The sequence below is a fragment of the Diplotaxodon limnothrissa genome, linkage group LG7 (genome assembly GCF_057381915.1).
Source record: "Diplotaxodon limnothrissa isolate DT_005_m linkage group LG7, D_limnothrissa_male_GT1.1, whole genome shotgun sequence".
NCBI lineage: Eukaryota > Metazoa > Chordata > Actinopteri > Cichliformes > Cichlidae > Diplotaxodon > Diplotaxodon limnothrissa.
Genome location: NC_140602.1, coordinates 43,626,833 through 43,639,962, shown reverse-complemented (window position 1 = coordinate 43,639,962; position 13,130 = coordinate 43,626,833). Strand labels below are relative to the sequence as shown.

General features: G+C 36.7%; 1 protein-coding gene across 1 annotated transcript in view; it reads right to left on the bottom strand.

Annotated features, from left to right (window-relative positions):
• sfswap (splicing factor SWAP) overlaps positions 1-13,130 on the bottom strand; it is a 56,069-nt gene that overhangs the window by 27,263 nt on the left and 15,676 nt on the right. The window contains exons 5-13 of the mRNA XM_085359736.1: positions 12,195-12,420; positions 11,909-12,009; positions 10,948-11,086; positions 7,649-7,898; positions 7,187-7,339; positions 6,921-7,014; positions 2,348-2,414; positions 1,477-1,580; positions 1,223-1,352 (exon numbers count right to left, since the gene is read on the bottom strand). Of these exons, the coding sequence (XP_085215862.1) occupies positions 1,223-1,352; positions 1,477-1,580; positions 2,348-2,414; positions 6,921-7,014; positions 7,187-7,339; positions 7,649-7,898; positions 10,948-11,086; positions 11,909-12,009; positions 12,195-12,420 (1,264 nt within the window). The remainder of the gene's footprint in view (positions 1-1,222; positions 1,353-1,476; positions 1,581-2,347; positions 2,415-6,920; positions 7,015-7,186; positions 7,340-7,648; positions 7,899-10,947; positions 11,087-11,908; positions 12,010-12,194; positions 12,421-13,130) is intronic.

Here is a 13,130-nt window from a genome sequence, read left to right as displayed (position 1 = left end):
TTTGCGGTTCTACCCGTGAATGACGTCACATTTTCAATCTCTATATAATATGCATGTTAAATTTTATATTTGGGGTAAAATATCAAGTCTTTTCAAGTAAACCGGTTCAAGTCCAATTCAAGTCCCAAGTCATTGGTGTAAAAGTCCAAGTCAAGTCACAAGTCTTAGAACATTTTTTCAAGTCAAGTCTAAAGTCATAAAATTAATGACTCGAGTCTGACTCGAGTCCAAGTCATGTGACTCGAGTCCACACCTCTGTTTAATAACACAGGTTTAAGTCATCAGGGAAGGTGTCCAGTTTTGCTGAAGCTAGGCACCGATTGCAGGTTTCTGAAGTTGGCAAATTATAACAAGATTAAAAAAAACCAAAAAAACAAAAGAACTTCAAGTACAATCTGTTTTCAGATTCCAATAAAATCAATTCATAAATACATAAATAAACGATACAGCTTTAAAATAGATAAAATAAATAATCGAGTGGATAAAAAGTTTTTGAATATGTGACTAACCCTGAAAACTTAATGGGCAAATTCTTTTCTTTTGATTTTTAAAATCTTTCAATCGTTTTTGAAGAACATTCTGTAAAAACTATCATCAAAGCCCTGATCGGACCACACAGTGTAAACTTCTTGGAGAACAAAGGGGGGATTTTCTGTGTATGCATTAGGATGCAGTATTTCTATATTTTAGGCAACATATTTTCTGTTGGAAGACTTTGCTGAGCCAGCATGATGACATTCTATATCTATAATTCCATTATGCCTTTGGGGGAGATGTATATCATGCACTTTACTATACTATATAGCTAGATTCTTACCTTAGGGTACACCCTGTTAAGGGAATTCATAATTTAGACTTTTGTGGATTTATGCATCTTCTCACTTCTTTTTTAAAATTTATTTTCTACCAACCCTCCCAAAAAGCCAGAAGGTGTGAGAGAAATCACTTGGAAGCTGAGCTCATTTACAAAAACCTCACTTTTAGCAGGCCTGCATTAAATCGTCATCGAGCTGGGGAAATTATCCCGTTTTTCCAATATCCTATCAACTGTACAGGCAGTGGGGCAGTTTGAGAGCACGAGAATATTTTATGACTTGTCCAAAATTATTCTCCAAATATATTTTATACTGCTTTCTGTTGCAGACATGGCTAAAATTAGCATTTAAAGAGCTACAGAGCTTTCATACAGTCATTGCATTATCATTTTTTTTTAGACCTTTACCTTGCTTTGCTTCTAACTCCTCCAAACTGAGGGTGGGTTTCTTCTCTTCTGGTACGCTGACTGGAGGAGGCTCCTTATCAATCATCTCAGCTCCACCCATCACAGCTTCCAGCCCCTCCTCTTCCAACAACTTCAAGCAAACACATCAGAACTTATTCTTAAAAATGGTACTAAAACAAAAATGAGTTTTAAATGTGCAAAAACTACCCCAAGATCTAAAGTGAGTGCAATAAACAGACAAAGCTGAGCTAGACCTTGTCCTCATCCGAGTCATCGTCCAGTCGAACTCTGTTCTTCTCCAGTGGCAGCATGTCATTTTCCTTTGCCTTGATGGCAAAAGAGATGGGCGCAAAAGAGGCTGTAATGGCACAAAGACACGAGTTAAAATGATTTGAGAAAAGACCAAAAAGGATTCAGGTGAGTTGATATTGGAGAAAAAAAAAAAAAAAACATTGCACAACTGGATTTTTTTCTTGACAAATCCAAGTTAAAAAGAAAAGTGAAGCATGGAAAACATTCAGGAGAGAAAAGACTTTTGAAAAATAAGGGACAGACAATAAGAGCACAGAAAGACAGGTGAACATGAGAAAGACTGACATGCACAATGAAAGGTAGCATTTTATAATCAAATATCTGTGGTCTACTGGAGATGAAAGAGATCTATTGTTTCCCATTCCCCCACATAACCTTAATACAAGATCCTGATTCTTATTGTGGGGGGCTGGATAGTTTACTTGTGCAACTAATCCAACTAGTTATTAGTTTTGCCTTGCGTGCACCCTGATATACTGCGTCTGAGGAGTCTGTGAATGCGGGCCTTAATTTGAATATGCGTGCATGTTTACGGCTCCCGCCAGCGTAGTGGTAAGCAGGCTCTTTCATCTTTGCATAGCCATTTCCGGCCTGATATTACCAAATGAAATTGCCCGCATAAATACAAACATCCACATGCACACCAGAGCAAATATACTCATATTTCCCCAAAGGCTTTGCATCCCATTCACTGAAGTAATAAACTAAAAAAAAGGGAGAAAAAAAAACGCCCAAAACAAAACAAAAAACAAAAAGTGCAAGCAGCCCTGCAATCTGAGAATGAGTTTATTTTTGCATGAGTTTGTGTCCTACCTTTTGTCAACTTGGACTCCTTGGCTGCCTTGTCTGACTGAAGCTTAGAATCCTCTACCTCTTCGCTCTAGATGATGAAGCACGAGAGAATAAGGAGAGAAAATGAGAAAAGGATCATCCTGCTTTTCTTTAAAATGTTAAAAGCTAAGCCATTAACATTTTCCAGAGGCTTCACAAATTCTGTATGTCTAAACCTTGTTGCATTTTTCAGCAATGAGTCCACGTTATGGGTAAACCAGTAGAACACGAGACAGATGGTGTTGTAAATGGTATTTCTTGGGAACTTGCATGCCTTCATTTTTATAAAAGATACTGTAGATTTGATGTAAAGCAGCACAATGAAAAAAAAAAAAAGTTAGTGCTGGGAAAGTTTTTAAAAGATATACCATCTATCCACTGTCGGTACAAGTAAACAATATTTAATTGGCTGGGTGGTTGAAAGAACCAACCTTTAGTGTTGGTGTATGTTATAGTCAAGGTATAAATTCAATGATGCATGGATCACTGAATGAGTCATTCCTGTGGTTTCCAATGAAACAATAACTCTTGTGTATAATTATTGTAATTATCCATCTGCAGGGACTTTCACAGTGCGCTAACTATTTTTTTTCAGGGTATTATAAAGTAAAACCAACTTGACAAGTCTGAAAGAGCACATTACGTTTTCTCCACATAATTTAAGTAGTTATTAGAAATAGTTCTCCAGGCTTCTTGCAGGACATTCAAAGCTCTTCTTTGGATGTTGGCTGTCTTTTGTTCTGTTCTCTGTTGAGGTCCAGGCTCTGGGGAGCCCGATCCATGACTGGCCTGTTTTTCTGTCCAGTGTTTGGGATCATTGTCAGTATTAAAAATAAAGCTGTTGTTGCCAGTTAGACACTCTCCAGATGGTATTGCACGGTGGATCAAAGTATGATGGTATTTTTCTGTGTTGATGATTCAGTTTTTGGCAAGATCCCCAACACCACTGGCTAAAATGCAGCTCCAAACCATGACAGAGCAGCTACCAGTTTATACATGGCTTTAGATACTCACTGCAGGACCTCTCATGACAATCATCTTGTTACTTTTATAATACTATTGAAACTTGGCTCTTTTTTGAAGTCGTCTATTATATGTAGACAGAAAACTCATTAATCCTTTGAGTTAGGTGCCTTTTTTAATGCTTGAATGCTTCATAGGTCAGTGTTAAGTGGCTTAACAAACCAAAAACAACATTCCTTTGAAAATGGTCAGGTAGCCAGTGCATGAAGAAAAGCTTTCAAAGACAGCCTGCAGAACTATCGCTCAAGACCACATTAAACAATTATAAGAAAGTCTGATTTCGTGGAAGCAAAATATAAAAGAATGAGAGGTAGCTCAAGGATACCACTGACAATAGCTCGGGAATGTGATGAGATGTCAACTTTTATTTCCCACTGAGCAAGTGCATAAGAAGAAGGAAATCATTAACTTGTGTGCAGCAGTAGTCCCCTAAGATAAGTGAGAGTTTGTTCCTGCACTCATGTCAACATCAGCACCTCTTGTATCTAACTAGAGAACACAGCACTTACTGGAAAATCATTGGTCCTTGAATATGGTTTGAGGGGGAAAGACACTGTTGACTCATATCCTTCAAATACTTTTGTTAGGAAAAAAATTATAGTAAGAAATTAGATAAATTAGAAGACAAAGCCTGTGATTTAACAAAGAATTCACTTTTAACTATTTTTAGTTTATTTCATTAGATAAATAGTAATTTAATTTCCTCAATTTTTCTATCAACTTCCGAAGCTGTATTCATCACAGCATAACCTTCTGCACTGCAAACTGTAACGAACATTTTCTTTTTGTTTTATAGCAGGAAAAAATTAAAAACAGATTTTTGAATATTAACTGATACACCTTAAGTAGTTAGGCATTTCATTGAGCACTCATTTCTCTGAATGATAACTTTTTATAACTCAAGATCAATTAATATCATTTTTACAAGTTTAATTTCACTTCTCGTTCTCCGTTTTCACTCCCATGTACTTAATTAGAATCGAAATTACACCCTTACGTTGCCTTCTAAAATTCCTCTGTTTGGTCTGTTACTCAAATCAACAGAGTATCTTCACAAAGCCTTTTTAACAGGCTTGTGTGCACAGACCAGATCAACAGAAACCCTCTGTAGTAATACCTGTGGACCAAGTGCTCTTAGCTGCCATCCCAAATTTAAACTACTGATGGGATGAGATGGAAAATTGATGATGAAGCCAATGCCACAGGAGGGAAAACCCTCAGGAGAAACATTTTATCATGTTTGAAGAATGCTTCAAAGGCAACTATCTACTATTCAGCTGTAATTGAACAGTGCTTTCAACAGTCAAAGCACTGTGAAACGCCCAGAGAATAAATCTTAGGGGAAAAAAAACAACTTTCAAGTCAAAGCTTACAGAAGAAGCACACTAAAACATTCTGGAATAACCTCAATTGTAAAATGCAGGAATTTGATTGCTCTCACAATTACACCTTTAACTTAGCTTTTACGTCCTTAATTTTCAAAAAAAATAAATAATCTGTTCATGGTGCAAATTCTAATCCCAGTTAGACCGTCACTGAGATACTCCAATGTTTTATTACGTATTTATTTTTTAAAATTATAAGATGCTTCTATAACTGATGCAAAAATGAAAGCATCCATTCAAATATTGAAAGCTTGGGCTTTCAGAAGGTGTCACATTCAACCTAGAATATCAACATAAAAGTGTGAGGAAGGTTTGGACTATTTACAAAAAAACCTCCTTTTAATATAATTATATTTATACACTAATAAAGTGAAGAAAATTTCAAATATTAAACATTTTATTGATACTATATGAAGCAACATTAACTTTTTTCATCAAGTATGAAACTACAAATAATAGCACTGACTGAGAGCAGCAAACCTCATCCCATTAGCCAGCAAAAAATAAACACAAGACAGATTTTCTGATAGAAAAAGCCAAGCACTGCTTGTTGAAACAGCCTGTGCTGTGTCATAATGGACCACACTTCTTTGCACTCTGACAAGCTAATAAATTTGATTTGACATAAAACAAATCGCTCCTTACAAAATTCACTTACTTCTTACCATTTCTTTCTAGCTCTGACATAAAGCCAATATATAGTATATGAAATATGCTTATGTATTCATACGTATGAAGGATCTCTCCATCCATCCATTTCACTGTTGACATCACAGAGGCACCTCCCGGGAGCAAAAAAAAAAATGGACTGGTAGCGATCTGACTTACAAACAGATGAGAGAACACCAATGCTCGGCTCGGAAACTCGAAAAGCTCCCAAGCTGAGGGACACCGAGCATGTTAAGCAATTTCTTAGTAACTCAACTTAATATCTTATTTTTTGATTGCTGTAAAGTACCAGATGAACTCAAAGTGAATCAAATTTCTAAAACATGGGAGACATTTCTGGTAACAGGTGGGATTATCTCAGCAGCAAAACTTTGAGCTTTAGAAATGTTGAAGGTACAGACTGAAAGACAAGTTAAGCTGCTGAGCTAGTGTATTACTTTGCTTCTCAGTAGGATGGCTGGATCCACCTCTTGTCATTTAATCTCTTCCTTGTTCCCTGCGTTATCCTCATTTATCAATTCCAAATTCTGGTTAAAGATATCTGTAGTGGATACGCAACAAAAGGAACTAATTTCAAAGTTGCAAAAGCATTAATTTAAGAAAGAAATTACAAATAAGATGACAATAATCCCAAGCATACCTGAAAACCATGAACTACATCAAGAAGCACAAGCTGAGACTCCCCAGAGCTCTAACTTTAGATCTGCAGGCAGATTTTATAGACACTGAGGGCAAGACAGACTAAAAATATCACATATGGAGCCCATCCTTCAAGCACAGCTGAAAATTCTAAGATCAACAATACATGGGGAAGAAATAATAAGAAAAAGGAAATGATAATACACATACTGAGGAGATTTCGCTTAAAGTCAAGTCTGATTAATTGATTATCAATCTTATTTTGTTTGTGCAGCATTTGTCCCTACTCTAGCACATAATGTCTTCTTTGGTACTTTCTATTGTGCATTTAATGTCGTCGCTCTGGATGAAATTTAAAAACTTTCCATTGGTTTGGTTTAGTGATTTTTGAAAAATTAGTCACACTGATCTTTCTGTAAGAAACATTTCTTCACAGTCTTTGTAAAACTGCTTCTAGTCAGTGTCCATGACAGCACCGCTGCTTGTGAGCCACAGCTTTATTAAGCTCTTAAGGGCTTTATGCAGTAATCTTGATCATTTATGGATCTGTAGCAGTGATGCAAATGAGAGAACTGCTTCAGTGCAGTCATTATTAACTGTTATAATTCATTATTATTCATTATGTAGGAACAATATTTAATACTTAGAAGTTTCATGTCTGTAAATGTACATATACCATTAACCAAACCACACACCTTGCAGGGTATTAAAAAAATAAGTAATTAAAGTTTTGATTGAAGGAACCATTGTTACATTAATGTTAAATGGCAAAGAAAGATAAAGAGAGTTAGATTAATACGCACAGAAGCATAATGTATACAGCGCAATGCTTATATTACCTCTGGCAAGCCTTTTCCTTCCTTTTGCATGAAGTATTTCTTCTTAAATTCGTAATAGGTGTTGTATTGATGCCAGGACTGCAGAAATTCAAACCTACAGTGCACAGAGAGAAGAAAACATACAAAGATGAGAGGCGAGCGCTCAGAAAAATGAGCCGGGGGATGATAAAGAGGTTATGCCATATCTGATGGCAAAATTACTAACAGGAGTTCCTAAAGTGAGACCTGACTGGAACAGCAGGTTTATTTCTGGTAAGAAAACTTACCGCGGATCATTCTTGGCACGGACGCTCGCCTCAAACTTCAGACCATTTCTTGCAACGTACTCAGCCAGCTTGTCTATGACCGGCTGGATGTCGGGTGGTGGGGGAATGATGGCTGCTGCTGATGGGGTGGAAACTGGAAGTTCAGCTTTTGAACTGTTTGGAGGGGAAATTTAAGATGTGAATACAATTTATCTTTGAAAGTTTCAACTTTTAATATGGCATCATTTTCATTCTTGTATTTAAATACACTATGTAATAATTGAATTTAAAATGTAACTTCAGACAATTTAAGCAAAACACTAACTTAGCTTTTTGGGTAAATAACAGTCATCATTATGCTTGATCAAGGTTCTTAAAGAAAACACATTTAATCATTTCTGATTAAGGCAAAATTAAACTAACTGATGTCAAGGCTACCATAAAGAAAAGTGAAAAGCGTTTCCATGCAGTGTCAGAGCCCACCTGATTTCTGGTACACTTGCTGGAGGAACAGAGCTGGAGTCCTGAGTGGGGGCTGTAGCTGCTGTTGCTACTGTGACAGTTTCAGCAGGGGTGGGTGCAGAGCCCAAATTAGCCACGGCCTCGGTAGAAGCAGGTGGTGCCATGACAGCTGAGGTCATATTATTATAGTATGAGGTGGCATCTATACCTGGGGGAGGCGGAGCTAAGCAGAACGATCCATCTGGCAGCATGTAATATCCATAGTACACTGCTGCTGAAAACAATTGAGGCAGGAATTAGATCAAATACACATGCCTCCAAGAAACTATTTAACTGTGTGTGATAAAACAGAAACAACACCCCCACCAAAATGAACTAAATATATCATATATTGTAAGTTGATGCCTCTTTGTTAAGAAACAACTTTCACATTTATACCCAAACATGCTGTAGCCAGTCATATGAACATTTATTTAGCCAGGAAAAGCTTCGCTGGTATGCAAATATAAACTATTAAAAGTTAAATAGCAGCACACGTCTGAAAACATCCTCACACACTCACTGCTAAAATGCTGCCACCTGTTGACCAAACTGCATGACCTAATTCAAACCATTTCCACACTTATCCAATAAATAATAACTTTAGGAGGATAACCAGATTCTGCTTTAGTTAGGATACACTTAACCACTCAGCCAACTTGTCCTTGAGTGTGGAGCACTTGTTTTGTGTCCACCTCATGTGCAGCTAAAGTGAAAAGTGTGAAGAACTGTGAAATAGCTGTTGAGATTTTATATAAATTGATGGGGCATTATAATAGATTCTAACATGATGAAGTATTTCATTTCAGACTCAATTGTGCAAACTTTTCATTTTAACCTTGGTAAATAACAACCACAGGTCAGACAAAAGTCACCTCTAACTGAATATGGAAACTGTCACACCAGACTTGTTCGGTAAACCTTTAAATAACTGATACATTTTCAAGATTTTCAAGGCAGGGAAAATGGGAGAGGTGGAGAAAGACAGCCTCCTGATCACAGCAAGAGTGTTTTTCAAGTTTAAATTGTTTCTAAACCAACATTTTTCACCTTTTATATAAATAAAAGGTATCTATATATTTTATGTATTTGTTGATGTGAAATTCAAATGAATTTAAATTGTTTATAGAGGTAATCACAAATGCATGTTTTTCCACAGACTTCTGCAGGACCAGAAATCTCTTTTTGCAAAGGTACCAAAACTTGATCGTCTTAAAAAGAACGCAGTGTTAAGGAACTTCTGTCAAAGTCAAATAATCTCTTCTTTTAACATTATAAGTTCACTAAACAATCAACATGCAGTTATTTCGATTGGACCATGTGAGAGATCTCGAACAATCCATATACAAAGGCATCTGCAGTTAATAATCCTGCATCAGGTTTATCGAAAAAACTCAAAGTTTTACTTTTTTTTTAGTGAGCCGTTTCAGTCATCTTAGCTTGAACTGAACTGAACAGTGAGCAAATGTTATAGAGGACCTTAATTAAAAACTTAAAAACAAGAAAAATAACTCCACAAAAGATCTGTTGCAAAAATAAATGTAAAACAATAAAACTTTTTAGCCAGTTTTATTAATTAATTCATTTTTTGCTAATCATCTGCAGACAGAACTCTAACTGTTTTACCTAGTCCCAACTTACAGAGGTTTACAGGTTACACAGGTACATATTCAGGTTAGGGTGGCTCTGCAGAAAAACTAAACTGGCCTGCCTGCTGTGCAGCCACGACACCCATTTAGTGTCATCAACTGAAAGCATTGATAGCAACTGGTCTCCATGTTCCCAGAGTGTTGTCAAAATTCTGTACTGCATCATCGTACTACTGTTAAATAAATACAGAATTGAAATCACTGGCAAATTTACAAAGACTTCCAGCTATTTTGGCAACTGGGTTATAAAAGTCAATGTGTGGCCCCTGTCCAAGAAAAGTTTCTCAGTCATCAGCAGGTTTATATCACAAAGACTGTTATTGAAAAAGAAAGAAGAATGTGCAATAAAGGGACGAGGACAAAATAAATGGTCAGTGTCAAAGTGGAGGCTGGGATATATTAACACGTTAGTCACTAAGCTGGTTGACTTTAATGACATATCCAATTTTCTCTATCAAGAAAACTGAAAGTGTTTTTAGGCGTTTTGACAGATTGCCTGGGGTTTTCACCCTTACATGCAAAAGACTTGTTGCACAACATCACCCAATGAAAGGATGTTCGCTCTTAAATTCAGAGAGATATCCCTCTTTTTAATATTATATTTGAATACCCGTAGCTAGGCGTAATAACATCCTCAGTAGTCTGATGTTTTGCGCAGAAATATGGAAAAGTCTTGATGTTCAGACCTTGAACATCGAACATTAGAAATTGATTAGATTTTTTTCACCCTGACATTACTGCTATCATCTAAAAGAAGGATCTTAATCAGAACTGAAACTCAAGATACTGGAGTGTGTTATCAAGAGAAAACCATCAGTTTAAGTCACAGCATGCATTCAAGTCTTGTGCTACCTTGAAAGTTATAGTAAAATCCCATTATGCTCTGACCTGACGGTCAAGTGAACTAGGGTGGCATTCAAGCACGAAGCCATGTTTAGACGTTATCAGATTAACTTAAAAAAGAGTGAATGTATTTAAAAAAAAAAAAATACAACTCGAGCTTTTTTAAAACTCTTTAACTCATTTCATTGTTTGCACATTCATTACTTGAACTATTCTTTAAATTTCTAGGATACTCATTTTATTTATTTTTATCTTGTTAGAATTTTTATTTTGTTATAGTAGAAATTTTTTTAATGGAATCTGGCAAGATAAGGATTTCATCGAACAATATAATCTCCCTGTGTTTATTTATACATGAAGTCTGAGCAATCACTTTAAAATCACATGTGAAACAGTTCATTCAAACACTCATCTGATACCCAGATTAGCACTGCAGTACACGTTTATCATGTTATCAAGCCTTCGATCTCTTTGCCTGTCATGACCCCAAGCCAAAGGTCTTTCTGGATCTGAATACTGGCTCAGGTCAGGTTAACCGTTTAGTACGCTTGGCCTACCATGGGAAAAAAACCCACTGAATTCAGTATTTCTTCGCTGCAGAGACTGGAAACCATTTTCCTCAATGATAGACTACACTCAGTATTTGTTGAAGGGAGTTTTGATGAATAACTGGCAGTGTATAAGACAAAAGCTGAACAAAATAGTACAGAGGGACCCATCATGTAAAGACCATGACTGAAAAACTAAAAATGTCAAAATGCGGTTTTCTATCAGAATGACTCTACTCACGGTCGGCGCTGTATTGTGTTGGTAGACTAGCTGGAGCTTCCTCTTGGTTTGTTGCCACTGCTGCTGTCCCATTTCTTTCCTGTTGGGCTTTTTGAATTAGTGCTGCCAGGGGATGATCTGGGTCCAACACCTTAAGAGGCTACAAGACAAAAAAGGCCAGTCCGGTGAAAATAACATTTCACACCATTATGTTGTTTGTTGCAAAGCGATACTAAAACATTTGAGTTCCTGCAAGCATTACATGAGAAAGGAGCATTTAATGCATTAAAATATCTTCAAAGCCCTCTAAAATGGCATGTATTTAAATATCTTGCATTATTCAAATCATACACATTAATCGTCCTTATTGTGGTATTACAAGTCTACAAGATTTAAGCTTTAACCCCATGAAACCTTAAACATTAAAATATGAGTCTTCAGTAGAAAATTACAGGGGAAAATCTGATAACGAATCCCTCTTGATGGGAGACAACTGTTAGGCAGCTTCTACTAAAAGAAGCTCATTATGTTTCTATAAAGAGGCATGCTCCCATTATTGCTGCACAAAGACTAATGGCTCTAATGACAAGGCACATGAAAACACTAACAACTGAAGTAGCATGAAGACCGGGAAACAGAGTAAAGCTCTAAGATATTAGTCTCAGTAACAGACTTGGGTTGCATTAAAGGCATGTAAATCAATTTTAGATGCCAGATGGTGCTACTGGTTAGAAACGGATCAGTCTTACAGAACACCCCCCACCCCACAAAAACCCCACCCAAAACATTAACTTATGTTCACAAATAAAATTATGCAGCTCAACATTTGAGTATCTTTTCAGAAAAATATCAGCATTATATTTGGCTGAGAAATTTCTCCTATTAATATTCCAGTCGACCTAAAAAGAATTCTGTGGTAACAAGCCTGTTTGTGGAAAACTTTCTACTATAAGAAAAAAAAGAAAGAAAAAATTTACAATACCTTCATTAGCTCCTCCAGGCGAGAGCTCCTTTTAGGGGCAAAAAGGCTGGGATGGAGGTAGCTCCCATCTCCATCATCATCTGAATCATCAGAATCAGATTCTGCAGAACGAAAAAAACAATGTACAGATGAAACAAATTATTGCCAATAATGAATGTTTTTAGTGTATTCCGCACTGTTTGACTACTTATACGTTGTGATCAATCTAACAATTACACATTAGTTACCGTACGAGACACATGCATATGCAATGTGGTGGATCCAGTGAATGCTTTCTGTAACTCACCCTGCGACTGCTCCTTCTTGCTGTCAGAGGCAACATTGTATCGACCTTCCTTCATGGACCGCAGGATGTATTTGTAATAAGGGTTCAGGTAATGGTCAAAACGAAGGAAGTCAAACTGGGAGTTACCAGACTGCTTCGCTTTCAACACTATCTCAAACTGAGCCCCCTGCTGACAGACAAAGTTGGCCGTCTTCTCAATGATGTTGTGGGTCTTGGTGGTTGCAGGCTACAAAAGAGTCAAGAAATTAAGAAATTGCATTTAAAAATGCAGACAGTTTCTATTATTATATTTCAGTTTCTGAAAAACACACATTTTTTTTTTCAATTTGCAAAGGAGAAAACTTTTCTCCTTTAAGACACGTGGTGAAAAATTTGTGACAAATAAGCATCGGCACCACAGACGGGGCATTAAGATGCAACACACAGTACACCAAGAACAGAGGCAATTTTGTTACAGAAACATTTTCATGCCCAGCACTCTTATGCTCATTGTGATGACATTAATTCTGAAAATACACATGGGGTGGAAATCAGTGGAACAAGAAATGGTCCATTATTCATTCATTATTGGTTGCCTTGTGTGCTTTCAATGATTAATCTTTGCCAATACCTAGAGAGTACAGAGAAGTGCAGCAGTCTTCCAAAGAATACACATATCCCATCAAGTTGAAAGTCATAATAAATACCACCTTTCAAAACACTGCCAAAAAAAGACTGGCGTCCAACAAAAACAGATCATTATTATCTTTTAAGCTGCCAAGGACTTTCTGACATACACAATCCCTTCTCACTTCCACTTACGAACTTAGCAATTAAGGGAAAAGGGTGTTTGGAACTTTTACGTACTTATTTTATCTCATAAAAAAAGAGAAGAGCATGGTGTCTCGCACCTATTATTCTGCAACACTGTTACCCAAAGAATAGCCATTAGGAATG